Source organism: Aptenodytes patagonicus, chromosome 1, assembly GCF_965638725.1.
Source record: "Aptenodytes patagonicus chromosome 1, bAptPat1.pri.cur, whole genome shotgun sequence".
NCBI lineage: Eukaryota > Metazoa > Chordata > Aves > Sphenisciformes > Spheniscidae > Aptenodytes > Aptenodytes patagonicus.
The window spans coordinates 154,025,610-154,047,422 of NC_134949.1; the positions used below are offsets into that span (position 1 = coordinate 154,025,610).

Genomic DNA, 21,813 nt, shown 5'->3' on the forward strand with positions numbered 1-21,813 from the left:
AGTGGCTGATACACCAGAGGGTCGTGCTGCCATCCAGAGGGACCTCAACAGGCTGGAGAAATGGGCCGACAGGAACCTCAAGAAGTTCAACAAGGGAAAATGTAAACTCCTGAACGGGGGAGGAATAACCCCAGCACCAGTACAGGCTGGGGGCTGACTGGCTGGACATGAGCTCTTCAGGGAAGGACCTGGGGGTCCTGGTGGACCACAAGCTGACCACGAGCCAGCAACACCTCATGGTGCTGCCTACACTAACCCCCAGAGCACACTAACTGCCCTACCTAGTCCATCTCAGCCACACACCTTTTATTTTAGCAGACATAAAGCTTCAGTCCACCACCTGCGCTCCAGATACCCTATCCCCAAGCTTTCTGCCCCTCTCCTGCTTCCCGTATTCTCCTGGCTGCTCTTAGGCAGTTTTCTGCCACTCTCATTTCTGTTTCCATATAGCTTCCCAGACACTGTTGTATCCTACTTGTCAGCCTGCTTTCCCTCACTATCATCCTATATGGCATCTCTGCTCTTCCCATGGCCACTAGGGATACAAAGTCCTTCCTGGCCATCACCTTTAGCCCCACCCTGAACAAGTTTTGCCTGCAAATGTTCACAGGACCATGATAGCTTTTGTGCTGAAAGCTGCTTAAAACTTCTATCCCTAATAGGGGACAGTGAACATTTGATGCAAAGGAGAAGTTTTATGAGTTTGAAAGCAGAAATTTAAAAAACGCATGGAAATTCTTACAAAACTGTACTAGGAGACGTATGATACAAATAACAAGAATGGAAAAACATTTTGAAATAAAAAGAAGTATGATTGAAAATTAAAGGGAGGGTGGATCAGGCAAGACTGACTGAAAAAACTTTCAGTCTTGGTCAATATTTCTCCCTGTAGCAATACCAGTGGGTTACCAATTTCATCTTGTGCCACTTGGGATGGAAAATGTTAGAACAAAGGAAATGTCAAGATAAAGGAAAAAAAGCTGGGCACTTTTATCACCAGGACTCTCAGCCCTCCAACATGAGATCTAAACATTGTCTTTCATTAGCTCCCGTTTCAAACCCCATCACCTGTAGTACTTACTATTTTTCTTCTGAGTCATTTGTCCATCATTTTTTGTAATCACTTACCTCTTTTATAACCTACCAGACAATGTTTTTTGCCCACCTCCTTCAACTTCAGTTAAATGTTTATATCATGTTATCAAATACTGTTTCATTAATACTGCATCCCGTAAAATCTGTGAACACTTCAGTAGCTACCTTGCAGTCCACTCTCTCCTACCATAGCCTACATTGCCATCAGTAGCTAAGCAAGTTAGTTTAAAGCAATCTCAAATACGTGTCTACATGTCTCTACATGTCTAGAAACTGCAGTATAAATTTACCCTTATGCATCGGCATGGATTACATACAACAAATGAAAGCTTTCTTTCCTGAGGTAGGCGAATTTGGAATGCAAATGGTAAATCCTGAATTTCAGACAAATGATTGCCTATCAAAACTGCTTTCCAAACTAGTCCTTAGAGTATTGCATACATGTAAAGGGGGAAAATTTGAAAGATCCAGACAATTGCCACAGGCATCTTTAATTCTAACAATACTTCCCACTTGCAGATAGAGGCACAAGTCTGAAAGTGGTAATAATAGCTAAATGGATATTAGTATCTGCCATTACATGATCTATCTGCACAATTACAGCAGTTTGTGAATGCTAAATTTGCTTATCAAATCTGGCTTAAGAGCCTAAAACAACCCCTTTTCAGGAACAACATATCACCTACGTGTTGTTTGGAACTGATGGAACTTTAACTTAGAGAAAAACCACATGGGTATAATGCCTAAAAGAGCTGAGAGAAGTAATTGCTTCCAGAGAGATTTCTCTCCCAAACCGAACCAAAGGGGGAATACAACAGTCAACTCCATTTCTTACAAACAGGCATTAAGAGGCCAGAGAACTCCACCAAAAATTAGATTTTTCTTCTCCTTTAACAATGCCAGAAACAAAAATGTTAAGACTTAAAACATCTCAAGACACACCACAGCTGTCAAATAAGAGTAAACAATCATTGTCTCTGCTCTGAGAAAGTCATGGTGATTCAGCCAAATAGAGTTGTTTAGTCCTATAAATACTATAAATTGTTTAAGTCATGGGAGCTCTACTAATTTGCACAAGAGAATGATGTGACCATCTTTCTATTGGCATACATGCCTCTGAATACGCCCCAGAAAAAAAAAAAATCACCCTTTATTCTGCCAAAACCAACTATTTCCTCCCCATCCAAAAAGATCAAACAGAAAATCACAGACTCTGTAAGTGATAAAGCAAGGTGTCCTACTTGCATAAACAGAATGTGAAATAAATGAACATAAAATAAGTCCAAGCAGAAATCTTTCATATCTACTGCTGATAACAGAAATGTTGTCTAGAAGCTTTTTCAGACATGTTCTCATATTTGTAGCATGGCTGGGTTTCTACAGATGGTGATTCTTCAGGAAGCAAACCTCAGTCTTCTCAGAAATTGGTTTGAAACAGAATCAGATACTATGAACTAAAAGGAGAGTCTCACTGCTGTATTCTCTTCTATTCATAGAATCATAGAATCATAGAATCATTGAGGTTGGAAAAGACCTCTAAGATCATCGAGTCCAACCGCCGACCCAACACCACCACCCACTAAACCATGTCCCTAAGTGCCTCATCTACTCGTCTTTTAAATACCTCCAGGGATGGGGACTCAACCACTTCCCTGGGCAGCCTGTTCCAATGTTTAACCACTCTTTCAGTAAAGACATTTTTCCTTACATCCAATCTAAACCTCCCCTGGCGCAACTTGAGGCCATTTCCTCTCGTCCTATCGCTAGTTACTTGGGAGAAGAGAAATTTCCACAAATTTCATATTGTTTAAGTAATTTATTTAGATTGCAAAATTACTTTGACATCATTGAGGATGGCAGAACTACTTCTGATCACAAACATTTCATTTAATCATTGCCAAAGAAGTCAATGAAATATGAACAGTTAGAAGTAATACACCTGCCTAGGAGAAAAAAAAAAAAGAAATAATTAAAAATATCCAGGCTTTATATGTGGACACCGAGGAAGCAAAGGCAGTGAAATAATATATACTACCTGAAAATGTGCCATTGTCGGAAGTGTTATGGTCCTGAAGACAGTGAGCATTTCACTGTTGAGATATCTTTACATTACTGTGAGGCTGCTATTTGCAATATACTATGCCAATGTTAAAAAAAAAATTCAACATGCAAATTAATATGTTAAAAATGTGTAGAGAGACAGATGCAATTTGCAGTTCTAAGGCATCATCCATCCATCCAAGGGGGTACGTCATAAAAAGCATAACAACACTTACCTCTTCTTGCTTAGGAATGCTGAACTTGGCTATCTTTGACTTGGTCCTGGCCGAATCAGGCTTGTTAGAAGGCACTCCCCTATACGACTTGGTCGTCTCTGCTGGTAACTTCAGCTTTGGAGACTCATCAGGAGCCTGGTCTTGACCGTCCATCGGCCTTACATAAGCTGTTGGTTTCTGCTGAACCAAACTGGGCTTCGAAGCAAGAGAGGGCGGAAAGTTTTGGACGCAGTGCCCGCCACCATGCTTTGCTGGCCTCTCTTGCGCTTGAGCTCCTCCTTCCGAGCTACAGTTGAGCTTTGCCGGCTGCTGCACTCTGTTGACGTTGTCTCCTAGTGTGGCCCTCAGTGAGCTTTGCTGGGCAGTGTTGGAGGAGGAGGAGGAGGAGGTGGGACTCGATGCATAGCGTTTTAGTTTCTCCAGACTGGATTTTTGGTTCGCCAGTTTGAAGTCACCCTTGTGTGACTCCAGCGACCGGTGCCCATGCTTGCTCGCTCTCTGCTGGCCATCCGAAGCAGCATTGTGCCCGGCCTTCTGCCAACCCATCATGGTGCTTTTGCTCTGCTGGGCAGATAGGGCTGCTGGTGTGGAAGAAGTAGTGCTGGAAATGGAAGGAGGAGGCGGCGGTCTCGAGTCTGCAATAAGATGTTCATCCAGCTTGGGGAGAGACGTCTGAGGAACCCCAGGTTTTGGAACCCCAACAAGGTGGCTCTGGTTTGATCGGTCAGTTAACAAGTCTTTCATTTCATCATAGTTGCCCAGCGTATTCTGGATGCGATTCGAGAGCTCATCCCCCTTGTTAGTCTGCAAAACAAAAATCAAATGTTCTGCAACAGTCAACGTAAGAAAAACAAAATTCCCTGCATGCTTCTGCTGAAATCCTTACTGAAGTAGCACTGCCTTATTCAGCAGTGGCGTTGAGGGATGAAATCGAAAATCCTTATTGTCTCTGAAGACACTTGTCAACATCTTAAATCTACCCTGAACTGGAAAAGCTATAAAGGGCCTTAGAGTATATAAAAAAAGAAATCTATCACTGGTATCACACTGTAGTTAAAGTATATTACCTGGAAACTAGAAAATTTATTATTGCAACTACACAGAATGGTTTGGATTAAATCTGACCATGATAAAACTTTTCCTATAGCCCAGTGCAAGCTCTCCTTCAGCCATGAATGAAAACGCTGCACTCCCAATTTCCTTCTCTGCCTGCCTAAGTTTTCACATAGCATCTGGGAAGCCACACGACATCCAGTGTAAGCACTGAATGAACTCACCAGTCTAAGCCAACCAAATACTCTGAGGTGACTTGAAGACAGCTCGTGGGACAATGGGAAAACTACAGATGATTATATCCCTTCTTTGAAAGTACTGTCAGGATGCTCACTCCAGGGCACTCTCCTCTTTAAAAAAAAAGGTGAACAGAACCCCCCAAATTCTTCACATTGCCTAGTGCTTGCTGTGTGCAGCAGGGGGAACACAGCCACCCTCCCTCCCCTCTAAGATTCATCATTGTCTTTAAAATCATCCATTTACTTCCTGACTGAAAAGGCAGAAGCTCCACAAAGAAATAAAACAAGCAAATAAAACATACTGGAAAAGATTGAAAACTCTTGCTTTAAAAAGCCGCTGTAAGCAAAAGGGTGTATCATTAGCATTTATGCAGCAAAGATTTTTCTAAAACCTGCCAAGATTCAAGCATGTGATGTTCTTTGCTTTAAGTTTTCAGAGGAAGACAGTAATGAGCCAGTGGTGTTCTCCTTTCTCTCTTCCAGACACGGGGTCTGGATGGGAAAACTCCCATTGATCTCAGAAGGCCAAGCTTTCATCTCAAGACTCCCAGTTTTAGAGGAAAACAGAAATAAGGAGAAAGAAGGGAGCAAAGGGAGTGGAGAAACCCACTTAAAGTTATATAAAAAATACGAAAAATGTAGCAGCAACATCAGTTACTCTGGAAAATTGGGGGTATTTTTGTTTTTAAGCCTTCAAATAAAATTGAGTCACTCAAACAAAAACATAAGGGAAACTCCCCCAGTTCAGAATCTTTTTTTTAGAGTTTCCTATTAAAAAACCTGAATCCAAGCAAAAATGCCCTGTACATGAGTGCAGTGATTGCCACATGCTAATTTTCAGAGGACTACAGTGGAAGCATTCCTAAGTCAGACAGTAGAAGCAGTCCTGTCTTGCTTGAAACTTGTCCCCTCAAATTTCAAGGACATTACCTTGTAACTATGTAAAATACATTACAGCTAGCTTTCTGATATGCATTTGTTACAATGCTAACAGAGTTTAATATATACCAATAATAAATATTGAAGGGAAGTGGGAAGGGAAAAACTCAAAAGTGTTGCATCCGAATCATTGCTTTGCAAACTTGGAATAAGATGGCTCAGCCACTACAGCCTGATCTTTTCTCTGCGTATGCAGCTGTTGTTGTCACAAGGACAATAACCTGCTACGAAAAGAAATATGAAGCATTAATTCACAGAAAACAAGTGGCTTAAAAAAAGGGTGTTCCTTCCCTTCACAGGAATCACATCCATGTCCTAAAGAAGAGGAAACTATTAATGAGGCTTCAAAGTGGGAAGCATCACATACATCTGAAAAGAAAGAAGGTTGGAGATACACTCGTGTCTCCTGGGGTAAATGAAATGGCTTCTACACTTGGGCTTCACCTTGACCAGCAGAATTACTTTCCGGAAGGCACAGAAAATTTCCCTTTTACCCAGTGGATCTCTTCTATGCTTCCAGTGGATCCTCCACCTCGTGTAGATACCTTCTAGAGATGTGTTTCCAGCTTCCCTCTAGGGAGGGAGATCTGCCCTTGGGCCTGCACCCAGCCTGATTCAGCCAGCCTGTGTGTGTGAGGCTTCCTTCCCTGCCAGGAGCATGGCGACAAGGACCACCAAATGGAACAGGGCTCCTGACACCCACAAGTCTCCTACAGCACAGACAGCTTGTGGGGCAGCTCTCCACCTGGCTGCCTCTAGGTCCGTGAACGTAAGAGAATTTATGTGCAAGTTTTGCCCCTGGAAAGTCCAACTTCCCTAACAGAAGGTCCATTCTTTCTGATGGCTGCTATTTGGATGGGAAGTAAATAAAAGCCTAATTTCAGATCTGTAGACTATCACTAGCCCAGAGAAGTCAGCAGATTGTCTTCTATATGGATGTGATGTGACGGTCACAAGGAAACACCTCATATTGAGAGATCCCAGATAACCACAAGAATAACTGTAGAAAACCTGTCTAATGCCTGTACCACAGCACATGGTGGCAACTGGTCAGTGTTGTTTATTCCTTCTGGATGCACTGGGGACAACCTGAGGTGAGAAGATTTTGTGTTGAGCTGATCTCATCCAGAAGAGTTCACCTACATCCTTTTGGGATCACGATGGGGTCTGAGGTAACTTGTTATGAGCTTTAGATATAAGAGTCTGTCCTATTATTTGCTCTGAAATATTGTTGGCCTTATTTAATCATTCACATAGGGAAAACATGGTCACAAAATGAGTAAGTAGGAAAAGCATTCTGTGCAAACATTTCTAACTTACAGTGCTCTGATATTCTTCTGCAATGCAAGATGTATCCATGCATTTGAAGACTGCAAGATTCAACACTTCTAAAAATAAACCTCATGGTTGCATGGAAGGTCATCAAAATTTTTTTCTTCATTAAAAATACTGATATTGTTAATGTCCAGGAAATATCCGGAATGAAACTCCTACTTTTTACTCCCTGTAAAAGACATTTTAAGTAGAAGATACTTGATTTCCCGTAATCCTTCATAAAGGGTTGCTATGGATACTTTGAACAGGATAAAGGGCAACCCGAAGAGTCAGGATTTTTCAGAAAGTCTGATGTTACCGGAGTAGTGATACATGTCAAGGTGAGAGAGGACATAAGATTTAAGAGATTTCCAGTCTGCCTTTGATTTTCAGATATGGCCTTCTGAATGGCAAATCCTTTGGCTTTAGCTCATGTTTCTCAAGCTGTGCAGAGGAATACTGAATTTAATCAGAGCTTGCGGTGAATGTCTGCTGTAACTTCATTTCCCTCTGGAAACACCTAAAACTTGAACATGATCTTTAAAGACAGTAAGATTGGGTTTCGCAGAAAGGTTTCCTCTTTTGCAGTCAGCCTCGCTCCAGGATAAGATCAAAAAGCCCAAGCCACAGCTCTGCACCCCCACACTGAAGGTTCACAAATGCTTGGATGAGTTCAGACAGCGCAATGGTCCATTGCCAGTGTACACATGACATTCAGAGTACGCCACTGCTGAAGTTTTCATGTCCAATACTGTCAGAATGACTGGTCATCCCAAGCAGCTGTGACTGTCACACCAACAGAGCTGTGGGTGAGTTATACTGCTGTCTTGGGCTTTGCCTTTCTCCACGTTTCCTTGACAAAGACAGCTGTAGGATGTATTTCTGCAGCACCTTCTTTACGCGCTTGTCCAAAATAGGGACATAGTGTTTAAAGATAAGAAGCATGGGTGGAGCCATTATTTTGATCTCCCCATAGGATACCCACTCAGTATCCGCTCTGCTTCTAGAGGTGGCAATGATTTTTCATCCACTCCTGTTAAAGTTGATGGAATTATACTGTGGTTGCATAGAGATGCCTTCAGACATCGTAACTCAGAAACTACTGGTGTGTCCATGATACACGAAGTCTGTGCCATGACAGTCAGTACATTGGCACACAGGTAATAATTAAAGTGCACAAAATATTCCAACTATACCACTTTTATAAGTGATTTGAGCTTCAGTATTACCAACTTTAGGTACCACAGACAAAATGGTATCGGGGCCCAGCAAAAGGACAGGTCCTTTTTGTGAGGGGTCTATTTGATTGGATGTACCAAATGGAAAATTATTAAGTCCCCATTGCAGTAGAGCCCTCACGAAATGCCAACACACAGCTGACAAGCTTTTCAGGCTTTTTTCCATGGATTAGCCCTTGATTGGTCTCACAGTCGACTTTTTCAAGTAGAGTCTTGAGGAGTTCAAGACATTTCCCATGGTTTCTAAACGCTTTTGTAATGAATCTGAAATTCGGACAGCTGGAGGTCAGCTTCAAGGCAGACAGAGCTGTCTTCTATCAAGGGACATGGTTTGAAAGTGGTAGATCTTTCTTTTTTATTAGGGACTAAAACCAAACAGCAATCTGGAAGAACAGCAAGGTAAGAGCTGACCCTGGAGCACGGGCAGAAACACAGAAGCATGGAAGCCAGGTGCAGAAGCCAAGTACCAGGTCCCAAATAGGACTCCTGGAAAGAGGCACTAAAGCATCCAAAGCATCAAGGACAAGTGATGCTGCATGGAGGGAAAGGCTTCACAACGTGGTGGTTGTAACAGTAACTTGGACATTACGGGAAGGGCACAGTAGACAATACATGATGATGCTTTGATGCACACAGGCAAAGGCACTGGGTTAGCTGTGGGAGAGGAGCAGCCCCTGTGGGATACCGCTCTCAGGTCCTGTTCACAAGGGCTTGGTTTGCAGGCTTCTACAAAGTGCAGATCCTGCTTGACCCTTCTAACAGGGAGTGGGGAGAGACGGTTGTGCCTCATCACACTACTGTTACCACGAGGAATAAAACGGGGAGTTGAGACTCATAAGTTACCTCTGCCTTTGGTGAGGGCAAAACATGTCTAGCAGACAAATTTTGTTGGTAATGCTTATAGAAGAAAAAAAAAAAAAGCAACCACCAAGATATTTCATTACATTAACCTTGGCCAGAGCACAATGTTTACTTTATTGCTTGACCTTCACACACAATTCTAACACAATTGTTTTCTTCTAAGTGTTGCAAAAACAGGGCACCATCACCTTCACCTCCTAGTTTTAATTCGATCTCAAATATTGTTAGGATATTTCTAGTTTATTTCATTCTTGTGTGCTGCTGAACATTATAAGAAGCTTATCTATATATATATAAAATCCGATTCTCAGTGAACCGTAAATGTTCTCTGCAAATTTTGTGAGGCTAGCACTTGTGGCAGGGTGCTGAAACCTGGACAATGCCTTTGCCAGGCTGCATTTTTGTACTGTGAATAAATAAATAAATAAATAGCCACCCAGCTGGGAAGCATCTACCTTGTACGGTTCACTGAAGAGGGAGTAACTCGTGTTAAACGCGCCATCCTCCTGCTGGGCCTCCTGATTTCTCCTTTCCCATTCTTTCCTTCGCAGCACGTTTCTATCCGGCTCATAGACACTGCAGCAAAAAGAGGAATAGCTTTTTAAGAGTTAAAAGTTAGCGGGCAACATATAAACCAGCATGAATTTAAAAGTGAAGAACTCTGGTTTGCAGACAGATGGCAAAAATAAGCAAGAACATGAATCAGATGAATGCCAGTCCAAGCAGGCTGGGGAGGCTCAGGTCTCTGGGAATGCTGGTGCTTTCTTCACACAGAGAATAGATAATTAAATTCTTACAGAAGAATAAAAAAGAAATCACAGGGCAGGATCTAGTCTGTGCAGAACTTCTCTGCTTGAAATGTGACAAAGAAAATATCTAAGCAACTTTGACAAAGACTGAAAGTACTCTTAAGGCAGATGGTAATTACAGCTATGAGTAAATAGAAATTATGAACATATTTCCACTTATGACATATCCTCTGAGTGTTGTATGAGAATGCTCCTTTTTTCACATGGATGTGTTTCTGTAGTGATTCTTTCATTAACTAGCTCCCTAAAGAGCTGTTAAAACTACATGCTGTAGTGGTTTCCACAGTTAGGCTGCTGCTTCTGATCTCCGTTAATCAGCCAAGTCGTGAAACTACTACTGAAACAATTCCTCTTTCTGATGGATTTGACACTATCACAACTTCAGAGCATGAATAAATGAATACTGGCACGACAGTGTATGTATGGCTGGTAGAGTGTAGCTGGAGAGAGAATAAAATCACTGCATTACACAACAGTATTAATTTTTAGAAATGAACTAGTCTGGCTCCAATACAGACATCCAGAATAAAAATTAACTTTTTTTTTTTTCAGAATTCTAGTTTAATGCATGACAACATAAACCAGAGAATCCCTTCCCTGGATTTCCACAGAACAACACAGGTTTGCACATTTCAGTTTGTTATGTTTTATTCTCCTCACAAAGGAAACCAATGTGTCTAATAAGGTTTAGGTGTTATTTCAGGACAATGTGACGAGTATGCTGATTGCCTATTTTGCTTAGCTCAGCTAATGCCTTTCTTCTGGCACTGTAAATCTGTAAAGTAGAAATATATATTAATGTCATGTAAGTGCACCATGTGTTAATAAGAAAAAGGTTGTCTTGCTAACCAGCTTCCCAGTTAGCAAAACATATGTTGCATCGGCTACCCACGTGACGTTACCTAGTACGCCTCAGGCAAGGCAGTCAAAAGGCCAACAGCTATCTGATTCTAATTCAAGACTTGAGAGAGCTGAAAATACATAGGATATGTTAGACGCTATTAGTATTTAAAAACAATGCCTTAGCAGTCACCAAACGAACACAAAATCTTATGTTTACTTGTTAAAGCTGCTAACTCGAACTGGACTGCGGAGCACCCTTCTGATGGGTCTGAGGGCATCTGAGGGCAGGTGCCAAACGCCGAGCGGGGCTCTCAAACACAGGGGTTTGTTGTGAAACACAGGGTTTCAGTACGGCAGGTTGGAGGCAGCTTCCAACCACCGGTTTGTTTATTCCACTTACAGGTGGCTGAGGTTTTTTCGGGTTTTATCCCATATTTTTCATGAGCAATGCATGTTATTCACGCCAACACCCTCTCTTTGAAAAGCAGTGGAATGAGGAGGCTATCGTAGGGGTGGAGTTTTGGACATGGAAAATGCCTTCCTCCAGGAAGAGGGGAATAGCGAAGGCCTCCCCACGGGGTCCCTGTGAGCGGAGATCATCTGCTGCACATGCTGCCGAGGCCAGAGGTAGAGCAGTTGTCATTTACTGCTACGTGAGCAATGGTCCTCGGTTACTACATCATGCTATCCGAGTGTACTCCCATCAGTTAAGTCAGGGTAAAAGACTTTCTAACAACAACTTCTGTGTCTGAAGCAGACTTTCTGCCACCCTGAATAGCTGTTGTCCTGAATAGCTGTTGTTAGGTTGGGTTTTTCTGGAGTTGCAGGGATCAGGTTGTAACTTCATCCTCAGCCACATTTCCCCATGCAAAACCTCTTGACTCTTTGAGAAGCTTTGCATTTGGACTCTAGCCTGCAGTCAAATAGAGACGAGCAGGTCCCCTGAGATTAATTATAATACTGATCTCTACCTGGTTTCTAGGAAGTAAACAAATGCAGCATTCTTCACTAGGCCTCATACAAATTTAAAAATGCACTGGTGTGATACTCCTAAAGTGGAAGGACATTTTTATCCCTTTATTTGATGGAGACATATTTGATGAAGACATACAAGCCGTCAGATCTCTGAACCCCCTTCCCGAATGAGAAGTTCACTGTTGGCAATGCAACGCACAACCTGCAATAATTCAGAATGATTATGCAAATGGAAAAACCGTGTGACAATGCCTAATATGCCATCTATAAGCAGTAAGTTAGGAAAAGCTACAAGTTGAGAGTTGTATTCCTTTGGTAATACCAGATGGCAAAATCTCTAGCATTTGTGAGGCTGCTCCTTATTTGCATGAACATTGCAACAATCACATTTCCTTAAACGTATGTCACCAAATGTATTTATTTATTTTGGTTCAAGGAGAATGCTGCCAACTGCTATAATTGCCTTTATTGCAAACACTTCAGTTAATGGAAAATGATTCTTTTTAATAGTTTTATTCCTTCTTTTCTTAAGATTTGTAATTTAAAACAATCCCAAATGTACATGTACCTTTTTAATCGTTTACAGTGTGTGTCTTTTCTATAGCTAAGCCATGAAGAACAGGTTCACGAAAATCTCAAGGTTTTTTCCCTCATTGGGGCATGTGTGCGTATGTGGGTGATGTATGCATATATATGTGTTATATGCATGCTCGCACATCAGTTTATTGATGAAGAGTTTTGCTAGTATGGGCCAAAATGCTGAAGCAGTTTTGCAAGACTTGGAAACCAAAGAACATGCAATCATTCATCTCTCAAAAGTCAGTGTCATTTCTATTTGCTTCATACAGGTCAAACTCCAAAAGAATGAATTTAAGTAGTTTTTAAATGGTATATTGCTATTTTTAAAATGCTGCATCTGTTTCAAATTCATGCTTAAAGGACATGAACTGAAGCATGAGTAACAAGTCAAACACCTGCAAAAGTTATATATGAATAAATGTTGCATTACAAAAATTACACTATCTCAAATTTAGCACATTGCTTTAAAACCACACTTTGATTTATCTCAGCCCTAAGATCTGCCAAGAGACATACTGGACTTCCCAATGAATTATGTCTAAATACCAGCATCTCAGGTGCAAAGCACTTTCAGCACACCATCACCACCACACGGTCACAGCAGCCCTACCTTCTCTGCTTCTTCTAGGATACTCTGAATAATGTCACTCTCAGGTATTTTACAGATCAGAATACCAACAGACTGCCAAACTTCTCAGAGTAGGTATGTTTAATAAATTTCGATCTGTTGTGATGCCTTTTGGAAGATTACCTTGATGGCTACCCACTCTTTGGCCGCGTGCTAGGTGAGCGTGGCTCCCCATGAGACCAGCCTGAAGAGGAGAGCCCAGGCACGCTGGTCCCTGATGGGAGGGCGGCTGCGGCACCAGCCTCCCCACAGTACTGACAGAAATGCTTATAGCTTTCTTCACGCTACTCCTGACATCAGAAGGAACCGCTTCCTCTAGTCCTTAATTAGAAATAGACAGAGACGGCTCAGGGGACAGCCTAGGAGCAGAGCAATAACCTTACCTGAAAAACCTGGGACTGGATTTAATCTCCTACAAAGTCCAAAGAGTTATGTAGTCTTAGGCTAGGCTGAAAGCAATCATATAAAAAGCCTAACGTTTTAAGTGTTGAAGAGTCTCCTTTTCTTTCTTTTTTTTTTTTTAAAGCACACTATTTCTGACTCAATTTACCTCCCTCAGACATCACAACTTGGAACAACTCAAATAAAAAGGTCTAATCTCCGTGATGAACTGGGTGGAGACAATGCACCAACATATCCTCCTGTCCTTCAGTTCTAGGGAACGCCCAAGTTTTGCATTCAGAGGAAGATGTCCTTTTCCACAAACTAAAGCACTGCACCTTCACTGAGGAATTACACGCGTTCGCAGACATATGGTGTGCATTAATGATGCTGCTTGACCTTTTCAGAAACCACAAAATTGCCACATCACCAAGGGGACATTCAGGAAGGATACCGTTATTTTGCTACGAGATCACCATCCTCGTAACAGCTGGCATCTTTGAGGCTGTAAGAGACACGGGTAGGTAAACTGAGGGCAAGATTGCTGGTGCTCCCCTTGCCTCGCATCAGTTTATTTTCTGGCAAAGGAAGGGGACAGTGACTCAGGCTGCCCTACCGGCACGACAGAGGAAGGCGTTACCACGTGTATACACACACCTGGTGACAATTACTGAACTCATTATAGTTTACAGTAACCTGCAATCTCGCCTTTGCCTTTCCAGACCTTCCAATACCATTTTCCAGTCCAAAGATTTAGTCCATTATTCTCTGAATTGTGAGGGCTTTGCAACACCCTCTCACACACACACACCTTCCTTCTACCTCCCCATGCACATAAATAATTGTGATATAGATTTAGCAGGAGTAGCCTGTTTATTTGTAGTTAATGTTTTTGACTCAGGAGGCCTGATCGCCTTCACCCCAGCAGCTACGTGTGGCACAAAACTTTCAGAACCTGAAGTCTAGACATATTAATAACAAAAGCAGAGCTGACGCCTCACACTAACATGCAACGATTTCTTAAATTGGCAAAACCACAGTTCCCGCAGGCTCCTGGCAGGCCTTTGCTAGGGAAGACCGAGGTACCATTTGCAAGGGCTGAGATTCTTTCCCAGATTTTGTCGACTTCCCCATTTGTGCCCAAACTGGCCCTTCTTCTTCCATAATCAGCTTAAGAGGCTCCATACAAAACGCTGTCAGACCGCAACACCCACTCCCAGCATCATGGAAACGATACCATCCCCAAGCTGCCAGTGGAGTCCCTGACTATCCCCTGGGAGTGTACAGAGCTGATCATGTTCCAAACAAACAAACAAAAAACCCCCCCAAAACACAACCCACACCATAAGTGACTAAAAGATACATGCGTTTCAAGAATAAAACTGGACCCGTGAACAAGTTTTCTGTGAGGACACATATATCTTTGAAATTAAATTTTAGCACACGGTCATTTCTGAATTATGAACAAAGTTGGAACTGCTTCAAAACCATGAAAAACAGGCAATATTTCAAGAAAACAAATTTTTAAATGGTTTACTGATTATTCTCAACATTTCCCCACAAATTGTAATCTGGCACACAAGTCAATATACTAAATTTCAGGCTGAAGTGAGGACATTTTCTTAAATATTTAATAGTCTAATTCTCCCCTGAATTACCGCATTGATGCCAAAGTAGCTAAATAGAGTAACTCCAGGGAAAAACTTACACAACACAATAAAAAACCAGTCCAACCTTGATGCAGGACAGTGATTATGAAACTGAATTCAGAATGGAAATTGGATTCTGAATTTAAACATGCCGTCATTCCCGTATCTCTGCAATATTTTAAACCACAAAAGGACTAACCAGCCTGAGACCTTGTAAAGGCAATAGCCCCAAACATTTTTAGAAAACAGTCTTAATTCTGACAATTTAATGACAACAATTCAAGCTATTTTGCTTGCTGAATTGCTGTGCTTAACATGGAAGTGCTATCATTTAATGCCTGTTTTCTATTTCACTGTTCATATCCATGGTTTTTGCCGGCCAATTTCTTGGTACCCATTCCATTTTCAGCTAAGTATAAACAATGCCTGTTTGGGAACTAATTGCTAATGGGTTATGGGGAGCTCTTAGAGATGGCAACCTTACATTTTTGAGCATTAAATGTTTTCCCTAACGACATTTGAACTATCGGTTCGACTATAACAAAGGGGCTGCCTTTGATGAACAAGTGGCATAATCAATAAAATACCTTCCTAGGTTGCAACCAACTTTTTTAGACTTTTTATCTAGCTTAAACAGCAGAAGTTAATTTGAGGATTTTTACAGTATTTTTTCCCATTTACAAACAGGAATGCCGTAGGGTAAAGCAATTACTCTGATTTACTGTTTTCACTTTGATTGAACATAAAGATGTAGCAGGGTCTCAAAAAAGCAGTAACTTAACAAACTGTGCTCCTATCCACAGACAGATAAAGTACCTACTTTGCTATTTCAAAGAGTTTACCTCCAGGCAGCAGCACAGAGCAAACATCAATCAATGACATGTGTCTAAGATGAGATTGATGTTTACTCTCGCAGCTTTTCATCTTACATCCAATAAATTATTTTTCCTTCACCAAAATGCCTGGTTAAATTTCATTTTTCACTTTGCAGTATCAGTTTTAAAACTTTAGCTTCCAGCAATTTTAAAGCTAGGATTCATTGACGCTTCAGCTTTTACAGCCTGTTTATGATTTGTATTAACCATGAAACACTGCTGTCCAAACATGAATATGATCAGGGGGAGCTGAGCTGGGCCGGCCGCTCGCGTGGTGGCAGGTGCGGGCTGGAAGGTGCGAGATTGCTTTAATTATCTGCCTGGAAATTCCAAGTCCGAAACGGGGAGCTGTATTTTCAGGGGCAGATATATCGCATCCACCAAACGAATGCATATATACATATATCTGCAAAACCAGCATCTGAGCGTTCAAGGCAGGTCTTCTGAGGGCTCACGCTGGGCAACTGGAAGGACCCAAGGAAAGACTAATTGTGGGTGCAGTTATTATCTTACAGGCGCTCACATCTGACATTCACAAAATGCGAGTGCTTTGCGTGCAACCTGACTGAATTTTAAATACGTATTGAAATACTGAGAAAACCTAGGGTTGCAATTGAGACCGGGATCTAGGTTGTTGAGCCAGAGCAGTAAACATCACAACAGAGGAACATTAAAAAAAAATCCAATTTAGTTCAACATCTGCTTGTACAAGAGCACCTCTTCCAGCTCTGCTACAGACAAAACATGCACATTGTCTTCCCTCAGTGAAGTTTTGCCCAATGAGAGAAATTGAGACATAATTCCAATATTTTTTTTTTAGTTTCAGGAAAAATAATTTCATCACATTATAAAAATCTACCAGTCCATACCTATAGTATACAGAGATATCCAAAAATTCACCATTCAGTATTAATGGGTAATGCTATACTCAATGCCTTACTATTTTCTTTTTGCTATTAAGTGCTGGTGCTCTCTTTATGTAACCCTAAAACAGCTAGCAAAATTACCTAAGATGGATGAAGGTCTAATAACGACACTGAGCCAAGCTAGAAACAGAGCATTACTATTACTTTTAATTTTGCACAGCTCTAACAATATATTGTTTGAAAGTATATTCACAAGTCACAAATTCACCACTATTAATAATCTTACACCTGGAATGGGTGTTTCTTTTTCTCCATAATCCAAAATGATATTTAAAAACTCCAGAAATTAAATGGAGATGATAGCTGTCAAGAAACAGATACTGTACATGAGATAGGGGAAAGTATTCCTTTTGTATCCTCGTCCATATTTTCCAAGTGGAGAGAAAAAAATACCAAGACTGAAGAGCACAAACCAGACAAAGCACAGTGAAGCCCTTTCATTTGATTTTGTTAGTTACTTTTATGTTGTAATTCAAAAATATAACAGCTGAGGGGATCAATAAGGAATCTTTTTTTCTGCCTAACCTAACACTGCTGAATTCCCTGGGCTGCTACACACAGCCTTACCTAACTTGGTGATGTCTGCATCTGATCCAGTTTCTTCTTACATTGCTTCCCTGCCAGAGATGTCAGACACAACGCCCCACGTGTCTGTTTTTCTCCACAATGATTTCTGTTTTCCATGGCGTCCTTATGCATGGGAAACTGTTCCAGTTATCATCTGCCAAGCTTGTGTGATTCTTTTCCTTGAAACTTCTTCTTTAGGCTCTGTACAGTCATAATTAGCCAAAAATGATAGGGGTTTTTTTGATCAGCCATCCGGCTCATCTCTGTAGAGGATGTGCATGCATAGGCAAATTATTCATATAGTCTTGGTGCATATCCTGAAGATTTTACAGACGGAATGTTGCAATAAACTGAATCTACTCCTATCATTGCGTGATTTCTAGGGATGTTCCGAACATTTTAAATGTAATGAAGAAAATCTGGCCTTTTAAAATTCTATTTGACATTTTGCAGCAAGTGTTTAATACTTTATTCAAAATGTTTGTTGAGCTTCTTATTGATGTGTTTGCTGAAAACTGGATTTCAGTCAATAAAGATCTTCAGTGCTAGCTGCAGTAGTAAAAAAAATGAAAACAAGTATCCTGAAAATCGTGAAAATTTATGTTTTGCCTCTATGAGCTTTTTCTTGAAAAAAGGTCTTTTTCAGAAAAAAATAACACCTCCTTGCTCCCGTTTTTCTCTAGCAACTTAAATAGCCTATTCCTTCCATGGGGCTCTGAACAGTGATCCATCTACCCACAGCTAATTGCAGGATTGAGAAGTACACCGAGGTATACTTCACGTAACACACAAAAATGGAAAGCTCTGTAACTGGTAGAAAAATGTTGTCAAGCAATTCAGCCTGCTGCAACTTGACTTAAATCAGCAAAAGCAAAGACTATAATGAATCATTAAGGCCAGATCTAAGATCTCTTTGCCACTACAGAGATAACAACAGTGTCTACTAGAAAACGTTCCTGGCACAGTAGCAAAAGGAGCAAAACTTTACAGACTTCTATGGATGACAAAGACGAGCAGTTTTAATTTAAGCTGTTAAATGCTCTTGGTGCTGCTAAGAACCCTATGAAACATGAGTGAAAGACACACAGAGATTCAGTACCTAAATGTAAAGGTTGCGAAAACTCTCGCCTATATTTATATTCTGTGCACTTGATTTTAGCTCAACATTCAAAATTATCTGATGTCCAAAGGGCACCAAAATACAGCACTGAAGTACAGCACACAGGATTGCAGCCTTATGTAGTACTGCACTTTCACGGAAAGCCAAAGTACAGTATTTCATTATGAATGTGTCAGCTGTTAGTAGCCATCAAATCTATGACTCATGAAAACGTCTATACATGTTTTATTAACAAAGCAACATTTCCAATTTGCTCTTACTATAATGGATAATGACTGAAAGTTCATCAGGGTTAATCAAGAAAATGATGTAAATTTTATATTGTATTATGTTTCACTTGGCTTAAAATGGAACTTGGGCGACAATCTTTTTCATGTGTTTAATCATGATTTACAGCATTATGGAAACCACACAACAGCCCCAGTGTGAAAAAAAATTATGAACAAGTCAGTGTGTAAGTAAGTCATCAGATTTTATGTATTCGCAGAAAATCACTTCTTGGGATCTTCAGCGGACAGTCACTGAGTTTGGTTTCTGCAGAAATAATCGATATGTCTTGAGATGCCGTGTTTTAATTTATCTTTCTTTCATATTTTATAGATAGATAGAGACCTTATTATAGCATTTTACATATTACAGAGGAACCATCACTACATACAGGTAAGGCTGAACTGAGTTTTAAACAGATGTATCTTAGCATGTCTACATGATAAAAATAAATTTGGATTATGTTAATAACTGCACATGCAGATAAAGCAACAACCAAAGTAGTTAAACCCTATGCCAACTGTACAGATACATCAAAAAATCAGCCACTGTAAATGACCAAATAATAAATCCACTAAAATCTGTGCTTTTGCTTATATGAACACCTGAAATGTAGCTCACTATATGAAGAAATTGTGATTGTTTTTAGCAATAGTTTGTTTGTATCAGAGTCTGTAAGCGTAAAATCTTATTATGGGGAATTATGAGGTTCCATCTTCATTCTGCTCAATTGAGGTAGAACAATAGAAAATGGAATGGAATATATATTTTTACACCTAAATATAGATATATACAAACCTAAACCTAAACCTAAATCTATCTATCTACCTAGTGCCTATGTAGACAGCTTGTTTTTGCAGAACAAAAGGGACTACTGTAAGAAGTCTGGGTTCAAGAACCTAAGTAATTTGTGGTTTATATAAAACTTTAAGTTACAAACAGTGAAAAAATGCTTATACAGAGGACATTTCACTCTCCTTTCACATGAAACTAGTACTAGCCAAACATATTGCATTGTACCATACAGCTAGCTAGCTTCTCTAAAAGGCATTGTACACATTTAAACTCCAGCAAAATGCAAATCTCTTCCCAGTTCTTCCTTCTGAAAATGAAGAACGTAAACTGGACCTGAGGTTTATGCTTGACCAATTAATATTATGACCACGTAACCTTGGGACCTGCATGAGAAAAGTGCACAGCACACAGAAACCGTATGACTTTTAGTTTCTTTTTCATTATATCCTGCTTGCCCTGTGCGGCTCTGTCATATTTTGACATGTAGCCCCAAGAGATAAGCAATCAAAATTAGGAGGAGAAGTTAGCCAAAGCCAGCATACCCATGCTTAAAAGAGCAATTTATGTTCATACATGAATAAAAATGCATACATGTTAAAATGATGAAGTTAAAAATTTTACGCCCTGTGACCGGTGTAATTCATATAAGCTTCTTACACATGCTAGTCCCGATTCATTCTGCCTATGAAGATGACTGTATCATAACTCGTGCTGCCCACCTGCAGAGCTGCACAGAGGAGCACCCATGCGCTCCCTTCCTTAAGTGACATGCGATGGGAAGCGAGGTATTTTATCTCTCATTATAGAAAAGAAAAAAACCCAAACATTTGCAACAAACTTATCTTTGTTTTTTGGTTTGTGCCTCTCTTGACACTCTGCTTCTGCTTAAGAAGAGTGGTGGTGACATGGCCATGCCACAAATCCAAAACAAAATGCAACATGTCAGGAATACAAAACCCTAAACGTAATAAAGTGCAAAATAAGCTCCTGTACTTCAACTCGCAGAACCAGCATGACTGTTCGAGTGCCTCGCTTTCAAGTAGGTTAAAATTTCTTTAAATATTTCCGAATCTGAAGGAAATGCAATAAGAATGACAAAGGATTACCCAGAAGCTTTAATGGTTGCAATAGATGCAGAAGCCATTCCAGAGATGCCCGCGCAGGGACCGTGCCAGAGAGGCAGATGCTGTCTGTTGGAGGGGATCAGCCTGGTTCCAGTCCAAAGTGGGGAAGCAAGCGACCTGATGAAGTCAGATACATCGTCCCCTCACTCTCTAACAGCTGCCTCGCCCTGACTACTTTTTCTCAGCAAATTTTAGCTTTAGCAACAACAACAGAAGCTTATGAGAGTGAAATGTTTTATTTTTACTGTATACTTTATTTGAAGTCTGAGTTCATAAATGCTTATTTGTGTCACAGTAAATTATAAGGATATCATTTACCTGTATAGTGTAAGGTGTAAAATTATTCAGTGTTTCATTTTGAAAACGGTAAGAGGTATCTAAATTCTATATATTATTGTAAAAGCATGAGGAGGGATCTAAACTGTATGTATTATTCTAAAAGCATGGGTTTGGGAGATGTCTACAACATTTCTATTTGAATCTTCCGTAGCAAAGATCCCCTTTTGTTATGCTAGGAAGCTTAGAAATCTCTGGGTCATTTTTTCCTGCAAATTTTTTAAATGTTTCAAAACATTGGACTTCAGTTTGACCTTCTCTCATTCCCATGTTCAAGAACATCAAATTTGTGTGTCCTCCCAGAAAGCCCACTGAAGCTGGTTTCATGGGAACAATTTAGGAGGGTTAAAATCCTTCTCTGACAGGTTGTGCATAAAAAATGCCAGAATTTCATTTTTCCTGTTTCAACAGAATATAACCAAAAAGAGTTAAAACACACATTTAAAAAAAAGGAGGGGTAACAAGGCTGAAGGAAATTCCCCTGATTTTCCAGTTCAGAAAAGCCAACAAAATGGTGATGCTTAAGATAGGAGATCTTCTGCAGTGGAAAAAAAAATCCATACAGGAGGAACCCATCCTGCATCTTTTTATTGGCAGATTATCAACCTACGATCCCACAGTCCTCTGGGGATGGGACAGGATTGGAATGGATAGGATTTTGAAGACAGGGCAAGCTTTGCCCTGACCACTATCCGTGACACTCACTGAAACTCATGTTCACGTTGCTAAAAATCCAGCACTTACAAGAACGCTGATCACGCAGTTTGGATTTAGCTGCTCACATGCTCTCAGGCTTTCTAGTCTTAAAAGTGATGACAACCAAAACCCCCGCAGTAGATACCCAAATTCTTGTGAAGAAGTAACATCTGAACTTCGTGGAAGGTGTTTAACATTTTAAAGACACAGGATGACTCTGGTATATCT

At 40.6% G+C, this 21,813-nt stretch overlaps 1 protein-coding gene across 1 annotated transcript in view; it reads right to left on the bottom strand.

The window, feature by feature from the left end:
• The window catches only part of AFF3 (ALF transcription elongation factor 3), a 333,696-nt gene that overhangs the window by 272,265 nt on the left and 39,618 nt on the right, over positions 1-21,813 (bottom strand). Inside the window, exons 2-4 of the mRNA XM_076328910.1 lie at positions 9,471-9,591; positions 3,853-4,175; positions 3,372-3,723 (exon numbers count right to left, since the gene is read on the bottom strand). Of these exons, the coding sequence (XP_076185025.1) occupies positions 3,372-3,723; positions 3,853-4,175; positions 9,471-9,591 (796 nt within the window). The remainder of the gene's footprint in view (positions 1-3,371; positions 3,724-3,852; positions 4,176-9,470; positions 9,592-21,813) is intronic.